Consider the following 16,398-nt stretch of genomic DNA (forward strand, 5'->3'; position numbering starts at 1 on the left):
ATGTAAATTTTCATAAAATACCGTCATTCGTAAAGGGATAAGGGAAAAAAAATTAACATTTGCTGAGCACCTTATGTGCCAAATAATGTGTAAAATATATGATTATGTATCCTTACCATGTAGTAAGTATTACAATCATTATTTTAATTAAGAGAAAATGAGATTAGACCAACTGTCATTTACCCAAGGCTATATGGCTAGCAAGTGACAGGGTTGGGATACAGACAAAATGGATTTCCCAAGTCTATATACATTTCACTCTACTTCATAACAGCACTAAATTTGAGTGTTAGAATTAAATTAAATAACCATGTCAAAAACTAAGATTTGCAGATAAAAGTTCTATTTGTTGTATTATAAATAAACAGCACTGTACCATCTCCCATCTGGCATGGCTTGTGTAATGGCCGAGTAGGGTTTTTTATTTAGAATCCAAGGAGAAGGGGAGAGGGAGGAAGGGTACCAGGATAAGTAACAGAAGAAAGTAATAACATCTTAAGAAAGAAACCCCAGGACTGTAGGCTACTGCTGGCTGCATTCTTTGAGGCTGCCATGTGTGAGCGAGTCACTGTTGGTGGACCCCTTAACCACCCAGAGCCGAAATCAAACCCTCATCTTTTCCTCTCTGTTACAATCATAGTAGCTCCCATCAACGTCTGAGGAGATCTTCCTAATATTTTTTTCTTTATTTTTTTTCTTGAGGTATAATTGACATATGACATTATATTAGTTGAGGTGTACAACATAATGTTTTGATATTTGTATGCACTGTGAAATGATCACCACAATAAGTCTAGTTAACAATTAACATTAACATTTTAATTTTATCTTAGCATGTTTTATTGGAAGCCACATGGATAGTCATTAAAAGCAGATTCTACAGCCAGGTTGCCTGAACTCAAACCACATCTCCAATTCTTGCTGGCTGTGTAACTGGATAAAAGACATATTTAACATCTCTGTTCCTCAGTTTCCTCATCTGTGAGATAAGGAGAATAATAATTCTAAACTCATAGGGTTGTTATAATAATTAAATTGGTTTATGTATGCTATAGTGTCTAACATGTAAAAAAATGTAACTGCTCTTATGCAACAAAATATATACTATCACTGTTTTCATCTATTAAGTGAGCCACAATGGACTTATTCTGTATAAATGTCAAAGGAAAGAAGGATGAATGGGAAAGTTTTTGGCCTTGAAAGGGGGAACAATACTATGTTATCAAAGATTTAGGGGCTACAAAGTCCAAAATATAAAATAAAGCTTTCTGTTTTGTTTTTAATCAGTAGCAGAAAATACCAAATCGTTTCATAGATCTTCTCTGTCCCTAAAAAAGACAAAATAAGTCCAGGAAACGATTTGATATCTTCTATTACTAAACCAGATCCCTGTTACTGATCTGCCGCATCATCTTCTTATTTCTTGTGCTAATCAAAAGAGAACGAAGGGAGGGGTGGATGCCAGAAACCTGGCGAGAACTGGGAGAGGAATGAGGGTCAAGGTTGGGGCAGTATAAAAAATGACTCAGAGGTTACGTTGCGCCAATAAATTAAGTTTCAGAGGTATCCCTTTCACTCGCCTTAATAGCATTTTCCACATGGCACCGACATCGCTGGGGTATTGCAGTCTTTCCGATTATGCTCTCTAACATATACTTTAATGATTAATTAGCAGACTCTACTCCAGAGCTTGATCTGCCCTCCTTTTTTGGAAGATAGATAAAATTATTATTGTATCCACTATTTATTAAAGATGTCTGGCTCCTGCTTTCTTTAAAATATTTCCAAAGTCGACTCCCTCCTCCTCTGGGTATCTTTCTCTGTCGGATCCAAACTCAATGATTTAAGACACAATTTGCTGACAGGAGATCCTGAGAACCCATTATGAAAATGAAGGCAGCAAACAACCTTTGAATGTATTTCCCAATTTAAAAAGCCTTCATTACATAGCACATTTCAGGCTGAGAATGTTAAAAATTTATCATAGTTTCCATAATTGCAGCTTCCTCTGGAAGCTTGGCATGATGTGGAATCATTTGTAAAATGTATATTTTGTTTGGCACTCAGTAGGAAGCTTGCCAGGCAATACATTTAATTAGGAACATGAGGAAGAGAATAATTGTGGTCTGTCATAATGTATTATCGTTCCTTTTAGATTCTACGTGTGCTTAAGATGTGGTCTCATCACAAGGTAGGCATTTAAAGCTAGAGGCAATTTCCCTCTTGTTGGCCCGGGGTTTTTATACGGGGAAATTTATTATTTTTAGGGGAAGGATACATTAGCCACATTCCTTGGGTATAACTCTTTGTCTATTGTTTAAGTTAAGACAGTGTTAGCCGCTCTCCTTAGATACAACCTTTGCCCATCGTTTAAGACCTTGAAAATTGATGCATTGCCTCTCAGGAGCGTGGACAGCTTTATTTAAGTTTAACTTGCTCCGGAGATGCACCGAAATAATGAAATGCAATGCCTTTCTTGAACATAACCAGGTACATAACAGCTAGTCCTGCCTGATGCATAAAGTAAATTTGATGAGAGCAACTCAAATGTTATAATGATTAATGTTGTTTTTTTAAAAAATTACAAAGCAACCTGTGTCAGCAGATTCAAAGAGGAGAAGGAGGATGATAACCATCTTCTGAGGCCAAGTTTTCATTATGTTAGACATACTCTTCCGTTTCCACAGGAAAACTTGCTTATAATGAATTTTAGAGGCACCACAGACAAGGAGAAATGAAAGGCCTTTTTGGCACGAGGTGCAAACGTTTTGGTGTTCAGGTTTTCAGGTATAGAATACTCTGATCATTTAGTTCCACATGAATCCCCTGTCTTTTATCACTGCATAGTGATATTCTCCTTGGTCAACAGAGATTTTCTTCTGATAACAAATCTTACCAGGTTTAACCTAAGAGTCTCTACCCTCAAGGTGAGTCCAAGGTGTAAATAAGACATGGACAAAGACTGTTTTCATTCCCTTTCTCTTCTAATTTCACTGTATTTGAGCCTCTCAAAATCCTTATCTCACCTTGACCAGCTGATTCCTGCTTCCCACCTCCCTTTATCTCCTCACCCTCCTCCAAGCGTCGGGGCCAGACCAGTGGCTTAGCTGTCAAGTTCACACATTCCACTTCGGTGGCCCGGGGTTCGCCGGTTGGGATCCTGAGTGGAGACCTATGCACTACTTGTCAAGCCATGCTGTGGCAGGCATCCCACATAGAAAGTAGAGGAACATGGGCACTGATGTTAGCTCAGGGCCAGTCTTCCTCAGCAAAAAGAGGTGGGTTTGTGACAGATGTTACCTTGAAGCTAATCTTCCTCAAAAAAAAAAAAAAGCATCAAAACAATGGCTTTAGGGAGTGTTTCCTTCAGGGTCCCATTCTCTGCTAGGGACAAGGAACAGAAACCAAATAGTTAGAACAGTCAATATGGTTGACAGTCAGTAGAGGGTTAGGAATTGGACATAAGGAAATAAAGAGAGAAGCGGTTTTAGGTGTATGGAACAGTTACATTCATTCAAGTAATCATTCATTTATTTTTGAGGAAAAAGAAGATAGGAAAACATCTCCTTATGTTATCCCACTCCAAAAATATAACAAGCGCACTTCCTTCTTCTTACCTACCTTACAAAATCTATAAATGAACCCGACTTTTCCATGGCATTAGGAACCAAAATTATTTTAAATTAACAACCACAGCAATAACAACTTGTATTATTAAATGCTTACTTTGTTTAAAGCAATGTTCTGAGCACTTTATAGGAATTAACTCATGTAATCCTTACAATGACTCCACATGGTGGGTGCTCCTATTACTACCATGATATTAGGGCACAGAGGGAGTATTTTATTTGACTTACACAAAAAGTAAGAAGTGGACTGTTTTTTGGGAAACAGTCCAAGATAGTGTGATTCCAGATGCATACTCAACCACTACGATATTACTATGAATTAATTGTGGAGGCGAGATAATGTAATAAAAACAAAATGCAATTAACTGAAAGACAGTAAAAAGGATGAAAAAGATTAAAAGTAACTGCTGGTTAAGATGTACTGTTGAACACAGTATCTAATATCCAAAATTTCACATTTTCTCCTCTAATCAGAAAACTACCTTTGCCTTGAGGTATCTACATCCACCAAGAGTGTCTTTAGGCTGAAGTTTACTATAAAAAACACCAGGGAACCAAGATCAAATAGAGGCCATTTTCTTGGCAATAGTTCCCGAATCTTAACAAAATAGGCCTTCTTTTATTTTTCATTGAATTCTGGTGTCTAACTGAGGCCTGTCCAAAATTGAAGTACATAAAGTCAATGGCCAGTACTTAGGATGCTAAACTTTTGTGTGTGTGTGTGTGTGTGTATGTTAGCCTGAACCACTGCAAATAATATGTATTCTTTTACTTTAAGGGGCAAAGGACCACTAAAGCATACAACTGAAGTGATCTATGCAGCTAAACTGATATCAGAATCCGGATCAAGGATGGACGTCCTTGCTCGGCAGATTGCCAACCAAGTGAGTTCTCTACAAATAGACATGGGGAAAGTCCTTGCTCTCTGCCATGTGACGTTGATTAGAACAAAGTTGGATTTTTACTCTATTGCATCGATTTTTCCTAAATTAATATTAAATTAGTTTTTAATTTTATCATTAACACACAAGTAGTGGACAATTCACTCTAAGGATACTTAATTATTTCTTAGGGCTTTATTATCATCATTATTATTATTATTTAGGGTTTGATTATTTCTTAGATTGTTTTAGCTTCAAATATGTTCACATTATTTCAAATATTAGCTTTTTTGAGTTTAAATTGTACTCAAATTATTGTAATTAGCTGTAACAGCCAATGTTAGTATTTTTTCCTTAATATCTTAGATTTCTTATTTTTTCCTCTTCAAAAGTCAATACCTTTCAAAATTCTATTGTAAGTTTTCTTTGCCAACAGTATAGTTTAGCATTTTGTGTAAAATTATAAGATAAATAGTAATTAGTAGAGTGCTAAAGTGAAGATATAAAATTTGGAAAGTATATAATCCTTTTAGGGACAAATACCAGAAGTTTCTAAACACTTGATTTCTTTCCTTTAGATTTCTCAAATCCCTATTCCAATTTTCTATGCAGCAGCTACATTATTAGAGTTACCTTTTGTCTAACTTTAATTGAAAAATCTATCAGTTTCTTTAGTTAATGTATTGAAGAATTCTATTAATATTTTAGACCAAGATAAAGTATTACTTTTCAGGTTTTATATCATTCAACTTTATAATACATATTTATCTCCCTTTGGCATAAAAGCACTTTTCTTTTTGACTTTGCAACTATTACATATTATTTCTTGCTTTTATACTTTGTGGGAAACTTTATTGAGCTGCTTCCTATTATTTACTCTTTTTATCCTCTGTTTCTTGAAACATGAAGAACTTTCTCTTATTAGATATTATATTTGTGGGTATAAGGGAGAGGAAACAATAAGGAATAATAACAGAGATAAATATTTTTAAACATTCCTTGAATATACATATATTTTCAGTATCTTGCTACTTTAAGCATTATAAACATTTTATTAATCTCTTTAGTCTTTAGTATTTACAGTTAAAAACATACTCTTTCCTAATAAATGATCGAAGCCCAAATCTGCCCATGGTTTTCTGTATTTTAGAAATTGTTGCTTTCAGTTTTATGAGAGAGTAAACAATAGTAGAATAAGTGGAACCATAATGCATTGGACAAATTTGCATGTACTGATAACTTTTTAAATACTTAATACTTCCTGCCAGTGTACTTTGGTTTATTTTGGAATGTACAATTTTCAAAGTTGAAGTAATTGTGTCACTTTGAAGCTTTTTTTTCTTGTATTGATAGTCTCTTATATTGATATTACAGATCCCCTTGCAGTAGGTACTTTTATAACATAGCTTTATTAGATTATGACATTTTTTAGCATTATTTAAATTGCATGGGAGAAAGCAAAAGTACTGTCTTCCTTCCACATAGCTTTTACATTTTAAGAGAAGTTTAAAGAAACAGTCATTGACTGATAAAGAATTATGGATGACTCTCTTTGGCCTTTTCTTCTTCATGTAGTAGAGCAGTTCCAAACGAAGTGCTTTTGTTCTGAACAAATAAGACTTGTGAAGAATCAAAATTGAGAATAAAGAAACTGTTTCATAGCGATCATCTGGGGAAATTTTCTATGACTGTGCTTCTGATAATGTTTGAGAGATTAACAAAAAAATTAGAAAATAATATATGAAATTGATTGCAGAATATTCATGAATAATATAAGCCAGGTGATTTTCACAGTGTTCATGTATATTGTGAAAAAAATCTGCTAGAACATTGGCTGCTTTCTATTTTGAGCAATCTAATAGTTCAAAAAAATGTTAACAATTTTTATGACTCTTTCTAGTCTGTTTTTTAATTGAGTGTCAGAAAGTCCAATATCAATCAATTTTCAATTCCACCCAACATGGACTTGTGAGATATATGTATATGTATATGCATGATGTTAGACCAATTAAGTTTCATTCTAAAAAGTTTCAGAGTCAAAGTTCATAGGTAGAGAGAATAAAATGAAATCAAATTAATTAATCCTTCTAATTCTGCCTGCCTGGACTTTCTTTTCATTTTTTTAATCCTTCCCTGCCTTACTTCCTTGAACAAATGTTTATTGTGTGTAACTACGTACAATTCACTACTCTGGCCTTGTCATTAGATAACTAGGAAGAGATGAACTATAAAAACTTGTGCTTAAACATCCAGAACTCTAGTGTAAGCTTACTTGTCTCAATTGCTCAACATCTCTTGAGCTTTAAAAGTGTCTTGAGATGGCGTGGTAGATTACATATGCCATCCAAGACCATATCGTTTAAGTCCTGTAGAACTCTGGTACAAATCTTGTCTCCATTAGATAGTATACTCTTAAAAGACAAGATATTTGTTAGCCATCACAATTCGCGAACATGTTCCTCATGAACAAAGAGAATGACAAATTAGAGAAGTGCCATTCTTACAAATCCAAGATTTTAGAATCTTTGCACATATCTCTTTCTATGACTTGCTTCCACACTGTAATTCATCATGTTAGCAGATATTCTAAATTAGATGAACTGGGTAACACCTCACATGGTAGGTGTAATACACAAAAAGATCTCAATTAGCTGTCGAAGCAGTCTACCCTAAATAGGAAAGAAATGAATAGGTGCCACATAACATCTTTTAATCTGTTTTGCACTAGGAGAGGACAAAATTAGACTTTCTGACTCCTGGGTGGCGTGTCTGAAGCTTACTACCCCTTCACTGTAATTTTCCCAAAGCAAGGGTATCCCCATTACTGGCTTAGTACTCCCACCTAATCATGACTCAACACAATTAAAATGAATTTTCAAGGTTAAATACATTGCAAGCTAATGCTAATTCAAGAAAAGATGACATTTTAAAAACAAGATAAAGAATTACAAGCCGAATCATATACAATGCCCTCAATTATGAACAAAACAACCTACAAGTGTAATTTATATTAATATTTCAGCAAAATCTTATTGGTGGCTAGCCTCATTTGAATTGTTTCCCTGCTGATGTTATGAGAGTTAAGAATTTTTTATAATTAAAACATACTGAAAAGAAACTTCTGAAGAGTTTTTTTTATATCATTCTAACATGTCTCTTAAGGATGTAATTTCTAGATGAATCTTGTGATGATATGTGTATTTTGATGTATTATTTCTCTGAAATTTATTTTCAGCAGAGATATCGATACTTACATTTATTCTCCAGATTAATAAACCCCTACTTTATAAAAGTAAATGCCTAGTAGGTTCTCAGAAATTAAAATAGGAATAGGTAGACGTTAAAATATTTAGTGTGTTTGTTTCCGTGAAATAATAGTGTCCTGTTTAAAGCCATGCTGTGTCACTATTTTTTACCTTTATCAGACCTTTGTCATTTCCCCATTGAAATAATGGCTCAAATGCATTGAGGGTGATTATATATTGTTTTATTTCAAGTATACAAAACTATGGCCCTAGGAACCAAAAATAAGGTGTTCAAGGGTCCAGAGGAAAGAATGATTTGGTATAGGAGGGGAAAAGGAAAGATGAGGAAAGTTTCTCCTCACAGGCGGCTGACTAACTTTAACGAAAAATTCCAAATAATTGAAATTTGTCTGAGTTTCCTTTCCATCATCCTTTCTGCCTGCTTATTCTATATGCAGGGTAAATATTTTTATAAATTTGTTTCAACCCAAGGAACTCTTCAGTTGACAAATTTCAGGTTTCAGGAGACGGGAGATATTTTTTGAATTGTAGTCTAGTACATCGGGAAATCAATCCTAAGAATTTCTCATGGAAGTCAACAAAAAGCTGAAAAGTAGGTTGGGCCAGAACTTTATATCTACTAAAGGAAAGGGGCTTTGATGAAGATGGAAAGCATCTTTGTCCTTAATTTGTATTAGTGTTCAAAGTATGTGTCACTGATAGCATTTTCGTTTCTTTTTCTTTTTTTTTTTTTTTTTTGCTGAGGAAGATTAGCCCTGAGCTAACATCTGTGCCAATTTTCCTGTATTTTATATGTGAGTCGCCACCACAGCATGGCTGACCAGTGATATAGGTCTGTGCCAGAGATCCAAACCCACAAACCTGGGCTGCTGAAGCAGAGTGCACTCAACTTAATCACTAGGCCACGGGGCCAGCCCCAATGACATCATTTTCTGAATGGCTGTATGTCCAAACCTAGTTGAAACTAAAAATGAATTTGAAACAATTCTTAAACTCAAGATAATTTTAGTATAAATAGGGAGATATGACAGAATTTGAACAGCTTATATCATTTCTAGTAAAGCAACATTGCCCACATTTGGCATTGAAAAATGCTAAACCATACTTGCCCAAATATAACTCTCACAAGTCAGCATGCCAGTCTGGACCATATGAGTCAATGTTGTGCTTCATCACTGACAGCATCAAAGAATTCACTGTATTTTTAACCATACTTCTCTAGATACCTTTCTTTCTGTGTTTTAGAGACCTCAGTTTGGTGAAGAACAGGAATGAAAAGCATAGCAAAAGAAGAAAAATTTTCAAAGTATGCTCAGATTTCTATGTGTGATTATCTCAGAGTAACGACCGACCAAATTTAACAGATGAGAGAGAGGGAGAAAGCACTCTTTATTGACATAGAACAGGAAAAATTGTTTTATAGTAGGCAAGATGGAGTATGAAATAGCTGAGGGTTATGTGTGTTGAGTGTGAAATGTTGATAAGATGATGAGCTGGGCTGGGCAAATGCAATGGGTGTATGGATCTTCTGAAGACAGGGCTGGAGGATAGAGTTAGTAGTTTTTATTTTGTAAGTGATAGATGAAACCAGAGCAGTGTATACTATTATCCAAGAAGAGGATAAGAATGAAAAGATACTCAAGAACAAAAACTGAAAACACCAGTGGGGGCAGCATTGAACATCTTTTCGAAGGCATGTTCAGGAACAAGAAAAGAGAGAGATGGAATTACAGAGTTGAGGGAGGGTTTTTGTTTTGAGGGACTTTATGTTTATAGATTCAAGGATAGAAAAAAGAGACATTAGAAGTGCAGAAGAAGATGGGATCATTGGAGTTCTGTGACCCGGAGGAAGGTGAAATGAGACAGCCTCTGGGCTGGAGTACAGGTGGAGAAATGAGCCCTGAGGGAAGAGAAGGGTCGTCGACACTGAGGGCCTTTGCTATCACTGATTGCTTGAAATTTCTCTTCTGGAAATTCACAGTGACACCTAATACTTTTCATTAACAAACTTTGCCAGCTTAGCAGAATTTAAACTGTTGTCTGTAATTGCAAAAGTCATTTTAAATGTGTCTTAAATAAAGTTTATATTCCAACATGGGCAAAAAATAGCTTAAGCTTATGGAATAAAGGTCTTTAAAAGGATTCACTTTACTAATTCACCCTTAAAATTCAAACTGAAAGGTAATAAATGTTTTTCACTTTTCCTTTCATTACTATATGATGTATTGTGTATTAGTATCAAGCGTCTTACTAAAAGAATGAAAGCTGGGTTAACCTGAGAAAACCACTTAGGCCGACATGCCATCTGCTTGCTTATAGTGAGTGTCCCAGTGGTTATAAAACTTAAATTAAAAAAAAAGAAATGCATGCATTTAGAAGCTAACCAGATGTCCTGGTCAACATCTCCTATCTTAATAAACTAGGAAATAATAACCAAAGTGTGTTAGGATGTTCTACCACTTGATTTGCCTTAAAAGTCTCTAGCAGTGTTCCTTTAAAAGGTATTTTTATGCAAATTTTATTCAAAAAAAGTCATAGGCATAAATGTTCTACAAATCTAGGACCCAAACTTTTTCTATCGCCTCGATGTGAAAATATAAAAGGTGGGAGAAAACATTATTTGATTTTAATAAAGGAGGTTTGGCAAATAGTAGAAGAGCATTCTTAAAATGGGAATGATTCATTTTCCTGGTTCTGCTTGTGGGCAGCCAAAAACAACTCGGAAAGCCTTTCCAAACATCAATGACAAAGAAGACATTAATAAATTTTATAGTATAGAATTTATCAATTAGTATGCTTTTCTACTTCAGTTATAAAAGTGGCCGCCACCTTTAGGTGTACCCATGATTCTTATCAATTCTGGGAATGAACGGTAAATCTGGGTCAAGCAACTTTTAATTTCAAAAGTTCAGCTTCAAATTTTCCCCTCATTTGACTCATTCTTTCCTTACCAGAATTCTAGACTCTTCTAGTGTGGCCTTGAAAGTGTCACTTGAAGGAGACTGTATGTGTTGCCTAAACTTGGTTGATTGCAGCATTGGTTATTGGTTAAGAATTAATTATTAACTTTGATTTTATCCAAAGTTATATAGTCATGTTGGTATTTAAGGAATAAATTCACACTAATGCTTCTTACAATCTACAAATTACAGTGTCAATTTGAGAAACCAATATACAAATCAGAGTGGCAATTTACTGTTTAAATTAAATAAAATAAAACTGGCAGGAAGACTGATATTGTTCCTAGACCATAGAGGTAGGAAAGTGGAACCAGATCAAGTGAGTTGATACCAGCTCCACCACCTGCTAATTGGGCACGTCAATTAACCTCTCTGTGCCTCAGTTTCCTCCTTTGCTAAATGGGGATAATGATAAAACCTGCCTCGTGGAGTTGTGTGATTATCAAAAGAGTTAATGTAAGTAAAGCACCCAGAATAGCATATGACAGGTATTGTTGAGTCCATCCATAAGAACAAGAACTAGATAAGACCATCACTCAGTGAGGATAAAGAAAACGATGTTTTGAATGAATGTCGTCTAGAGGAGATCATTGTGCGGTGAATGAAACAGAGGAAACTAAATTCAGATCTTTAGACAAATCATATACTCCATCCAAAACTCAGTTTGCAAATGTGCAAAATGGCAATAATTAGATCTAAGTAAAATGACTCTGAGTACTAATTTAGAATTATGTACATAAAGGACATGACACAGTGCCTGGCACATGGGAAGTACTTAATAAGGATCAACTTCCTGTGACGATAAAACAATGAAATGACTTGCCTTTCATCATTATACATTATTCTAGATAACTAATTTTGAAGTTAGTTGTGAAAACATTGCTCTCTTAAAAAATCTAAGCACTCTTCACTTCAAAACACTGCCGAAGGCTGAGTTTTCCCAAGAATTCTCTTTTTTCTTCTAACTATGCAGCCCATGGTATTCTGTGATGGAAAAAAAAATGCATTCCCAATTCTCTTAAGTTTGGTGATTTAAAATAAAATAGACTTGAAAGACAATAGAAATGGGTTCAAATACTGGCTCTGACATAAACTCTTCAATCCTGGGAAAAGTATCAGGCTTTCTAGATTTCTGATTTCTCCTCTATAAACTGGGGAAATCCCTTCCTCTTCCTTCCTCTCTTTCTCCTCTTCGTCCACCTCGCCCTTTCCTCTCTTTCTCTTGCTCTTCTCTTGCTCTTCATCCTTCCTCTTTTCCTCCTTCTCCTTCTTCTTGATTAGTTACAATTTAATCTTCCTGATAAGAATTGGGGGATTGCCCTTACTCCCTTGTTTAAAATTTGGGAACACCCTTAATATCAAGCTCTCTCTATCCTCTTGTCTGATTGTCTCTCTGGCTGGCTGTCATGTATCTATGTATCCATTCATATGTCCATCTCTATTTAGCATATGGACAGTATTTCTTCAGAAGAATTTATTTTTTGCCACCTTTGTTGATTGACTTTGACTCGAGGGTCACATGTTCTCATCTTGTCCACACATTCTGGAGCTATTATAGACTAGTCTATGTAGCAAATATAAAAACGAAAAAGACTGTCAGGAATTTTCCAACAACGCTGTGGCTTATTAACTACTAGGTAAAAACAGAAATGCGTGAAATGCTTTCCGGTCTTTCATCCCACTTTTTAATTTGCATTTTAGGTTACTAGAATCAATTTTTTTTGACAATAACATTTTTATAATTATAGAAGTAATATATGTTTACGATATGTAAAATGAGAAGATAATTATTCATTGTATCATGTTTATCATTTTCATAAATTCATTTCCCAACGTGTTTTAAACACCAACACAACATATATTTTACACAATTTGATTGAGATAGTATATGAACTTTTTAATACTGAGCTTTTTCACCTGTCCAAAAGCATTTTCCCATATCCTTTGAAAATATTATTTTCTTGAGACTATATAATATCACCTTATAAGGATATGCATTCTTACTTAATCTTCCCACTATTGTAGGACATTTAACTTATTTCCAAATTTTTCTACAATAAATAAAGCTGCAATGAATAGCTTTGCACATAAATTACTGTCCACATTTCATGTCCTTATGAAGATGTATTTAAAGTGGATTTAAGTTTCAGGAATTTTTAAAAATCTGTTATAATTTAGGGGAAAGAGCACAAAGATTAAACCCTGACTGCAGATATTTACCACCTTATGCTCAAGCTCAAAGCTGTCGTCCAGGAAGTTCCTTATGGAAGATAATATAATGTAGGAGACTGTTTTTGGTGAAGAAACTTGATACATCTCTAAAATATGTATTCTATCTGTTTCTTGGCTCCAGGTAGATCTACGCCTGTAATCTAAGATGGAAATGGTTTCCTTTGTCTGTAATAACTAAGAACATTAAATACTGAAAGTAATAGAACATATATGTTTTCTTGCTGACATTTTTTTTGCCAAGGAAGATTAACCCTGAGCTAACATTTGTTCCCAATGTTCCTCTTTTTTTCTGGAGGAAGATTAGCCCTGAGCTAATATCTGTGCTAGGCTTCCTCCACTTTACATGTGGATCACCACCATGGCACAGCTGATGGATGGTGTAGGTGTGCACCTGGGATCTGGACCTGCGATCCTGGGCCAGAAAACCTGAGTGCGCAGAACTTAATCACCATGCCATGGCACCTGCCGCACAGATATTTTTGTGTCTGTATAAATAACAAAAGTCAGACAATGCAGAACGATGGGTCTCAAGGAATATTCTAATAACAACTCTAGGTGAAAGGAATAATTATGTTTTAAATATTTCTCTAGATTTACCTAAAAATGTATTCTGAAAGCTTCTAACCCTATCATATGTTAAAGGCTACTATTTTATGTGGATTTCATGTCTGGAAATTCCTTTACTATTTCTTTTGTCTACACTGAAGTAATTAAGATTGAAACATGAATAAACTCTTCTGGTGGTAGAAGCATAGCAGAATCTACATGGGTTTGGTCTGAGAAATGGGGCTAAATGAAAATAAACTTGCTGTCTTATAAGGTACCAGCAATGCCAATATTTACTCACTATAGTCTACTTATTTATTTTACTATTTTCATTTTTATCTTTTATGCATATTTAGTGTCCAGATCCATCATGCAAACAGGACTTGCTGGCCTACCTGGAACAGATTAAGTTCTACTCTCACCAACTGAAAATCTGCAGTCAAGTAAAAGCTGAGATCCAGAACCTGGGGGGAGAGCTCATCATGTCAGCTGTGAGTACTGTCCAACCCTTACAGCATCACATGTGGAAGATGCTTGAAACAAAGCAGTTACACCCCTCCTCACCCCAATAAAGCTTGTACGTCTATGTAGGTTAGAACAAACTCAATTGGAGTGTATGAAATTGCATGTAATTAAACTAGCAAGAAATCTTCCAAATTTCTTAAAGAAATATTAATTGATACAATTTGTTTTTACTTACTTCAGAGATTTTAGAATGAATCAGGTTTTGTAAGCCACTTAGATAAGAAATGGGTGTTAATTTAGAGCATAGTTTTCAGACTTCAGAAAGTATACAGATGGAGCTCAATTGAATCCTGTAATTTTTATAAAATATATGCATTTGGAATTGCAAATTAATGATATAATTGCTTTATTATTATTAATTGATATTCATTTATATAACATAGAAATTCAGGTCTTAAAAGCTTTTTATATCTAATTGTAGAAGTGGATTATGATAGGTCATTATAGATTTAGAGGAAATTTAATAAATTCTTTGGTGACGCTGAGTTTCAAATCACTATAAAATGACCGTGGTAGAAATAATTTCTAACTATTCTGCTCATCTTTTAATAACAGTAGATCATTTCTCTAGAGTGGGTTTGGTAATAAAATAATGTTTGATATCTATATTGGATCCAGTTATCAGTGACTTTGAGAAGGACATGGACCAAGATTATAAATTTAAGTTAAAGTGAAACATCATGAACATTCTTGGAACTTATATTCACGAGAACAAATTTTTTAAAACGGTAACAGCATACTTACAAATTTGTAACATCCAGGACCCCTATAGCCTGACATTATACTTTCCCTCAATGAACTAACACTCCTAAAAAGAACATGGTTGCAAAAACACAAGCACAGAATTACCATCAAGGGTAGAGGGCAAGGAACTAAGCCTTATCAACTATCTCTCGACTATATTCTATCTTGTTTAATCTTCACAATAGCATGCCAGATATATTGTTTATTTTGTTTGTTTTGTTTTATTTAACACTTGAAAAAAATGAAATTCAGCAAGGTTAAATAGCTTGCCCAAGGTCATAATAGTCAACGTCAGAACTGGGGTTTACCCTGAAAGTCCTTTGTGTCTCTGTTCAGGTGGACAACCTTGAATCTATGATGAAACTGAAGAGCACAAATCAAAAGTGAACAGCTAGGAAATTCTGTCTACTAATTATTAGAGTTAAAAAAATGATTTATTTTCCATGATATTCAAATTTTACAAAAACAAATACACAAACCACTACAACCTATGCAATATTGGTTCCCTATCGTTTTCCCAAAGGAAATATGTTTGTGAATACGTATATGCATACATATATATGTGAACATATACACACAGCATATGTATATATACACACACACTAAAAAATATTATTTCTTTATTTTGGACTACTAGACATTCAGTTTTCATTTTCTCTTTTAACATTATACTACGCATATTTTTCACAGATTTAATTTGTTTGGAGACCCAAGTCTGTTGTCTGTTTACTTTCCTCAATTTCACATACTCAAGATCATCCACAAGGTCTATTTCAATATGAATTTTATTTTCAAATTATATGCTACTTCTTCATATTATCTGAAACTTTAAAAAAAGTTGCTAGAAGCCCAGCTTATACCTAACTGTTAAAATATGTTACTGTTAATTTTCCCTCCAAAATATAATTTCCTCCAGATGTATAAATTAAGTTTGTATTCTTTTCTGTTTGATATGATGATTTAAATTCATCAACTTTACATATCTTAGAGATGGATTAGGAATGAGCCATTTAGAATGCATGATTTACAATTTGAACGCTGAGTCATTATATAAAAGGAGGACTAGCATTGCAAATCTAAAACTATTTGTCATCGTTTCACTCACTATTTCCCATTAGAAAAAATAAATCTGAGAAAAGGGAGTGTCCCCCTTCACATGCTGTACCGCCATCTGCTTACAGGTCAATCCTGGAGAGATCCTTAAATACTTGTTATTTCCGTGTGTCAAAACACACTTGCTTTAATCTCTCGGTGACCCTGAGTTCTCATCTTGTTCTTCTTTCTTCCTTAAATTGAAAAGAAGTTCCAATCCAAGTCATCATTTTTTTTTTGAGGTTTTTTGAAAAGTAGCAAGCATGATTCTAAGGCAGGGAAACTCATTAAAAATTATAGAAATTTGGTATTCAAAACTACTGATTATTCAAAGTCCACTAAGTAAAATTTGCATTCCAAATCAGGTTCATGAAATATTGCATTTAGCAGATATATTTGGTTAAAAAGAAGTAGGTATGAATGGAATGCATTTCTGGACTGAATGTGCTGAGTGCTTTCTGGGTCTGGGGGGTTAGGGTCTAGGATAAGGACGATGAATTCATACCATTAAGGACTTTGACTA

General features: G+C 34.5%; 1 protein-coding gene across 3 annotated transcripts in view; it reads left to right on the plus strand.

Moving 5' to 3' along the window:
* CTNNA3 (catenin alpha 3) overlaps nucleotides 1-16,398 on the plus strand; it is a 1,485,947-nt gene that overhangs the window by 1,419,020 nt on the left and 50,529 nt on the right. For all 3 annotated transcript variants that reach the window (XM_046655293.1, XM_046655294.1, XM_046655295.1), the window contains 2 exons: nucleotides 4,408-4,513; nucleotides 13,871-14,005. In XM_046655293.1, the coding sequence (XP_046511249.1) occupies nucleotides 4,408-4,513; nucleotides 13,871-14,005 (241 nt within the window). The remainder of the gene's footprint in view (nucleotides 1-4,407; nucleotides 4,514-13,870; nucleotides 14,006-16,398) is intronic.

This window comes from Equus quagga, chromosome 2 (assembly GCF_021613505.1).
Source record: "Equus quagga isolate Etosha38 chromosome 2, UCLA_HA_Equagga_1.0, whole genome shotgun sequence".
Lineage (NCBI taxonomy): Eukaryota > Metazoa > Chordata > Mammalia > Perissodactyla > Equidae > Equus > Equus quagga.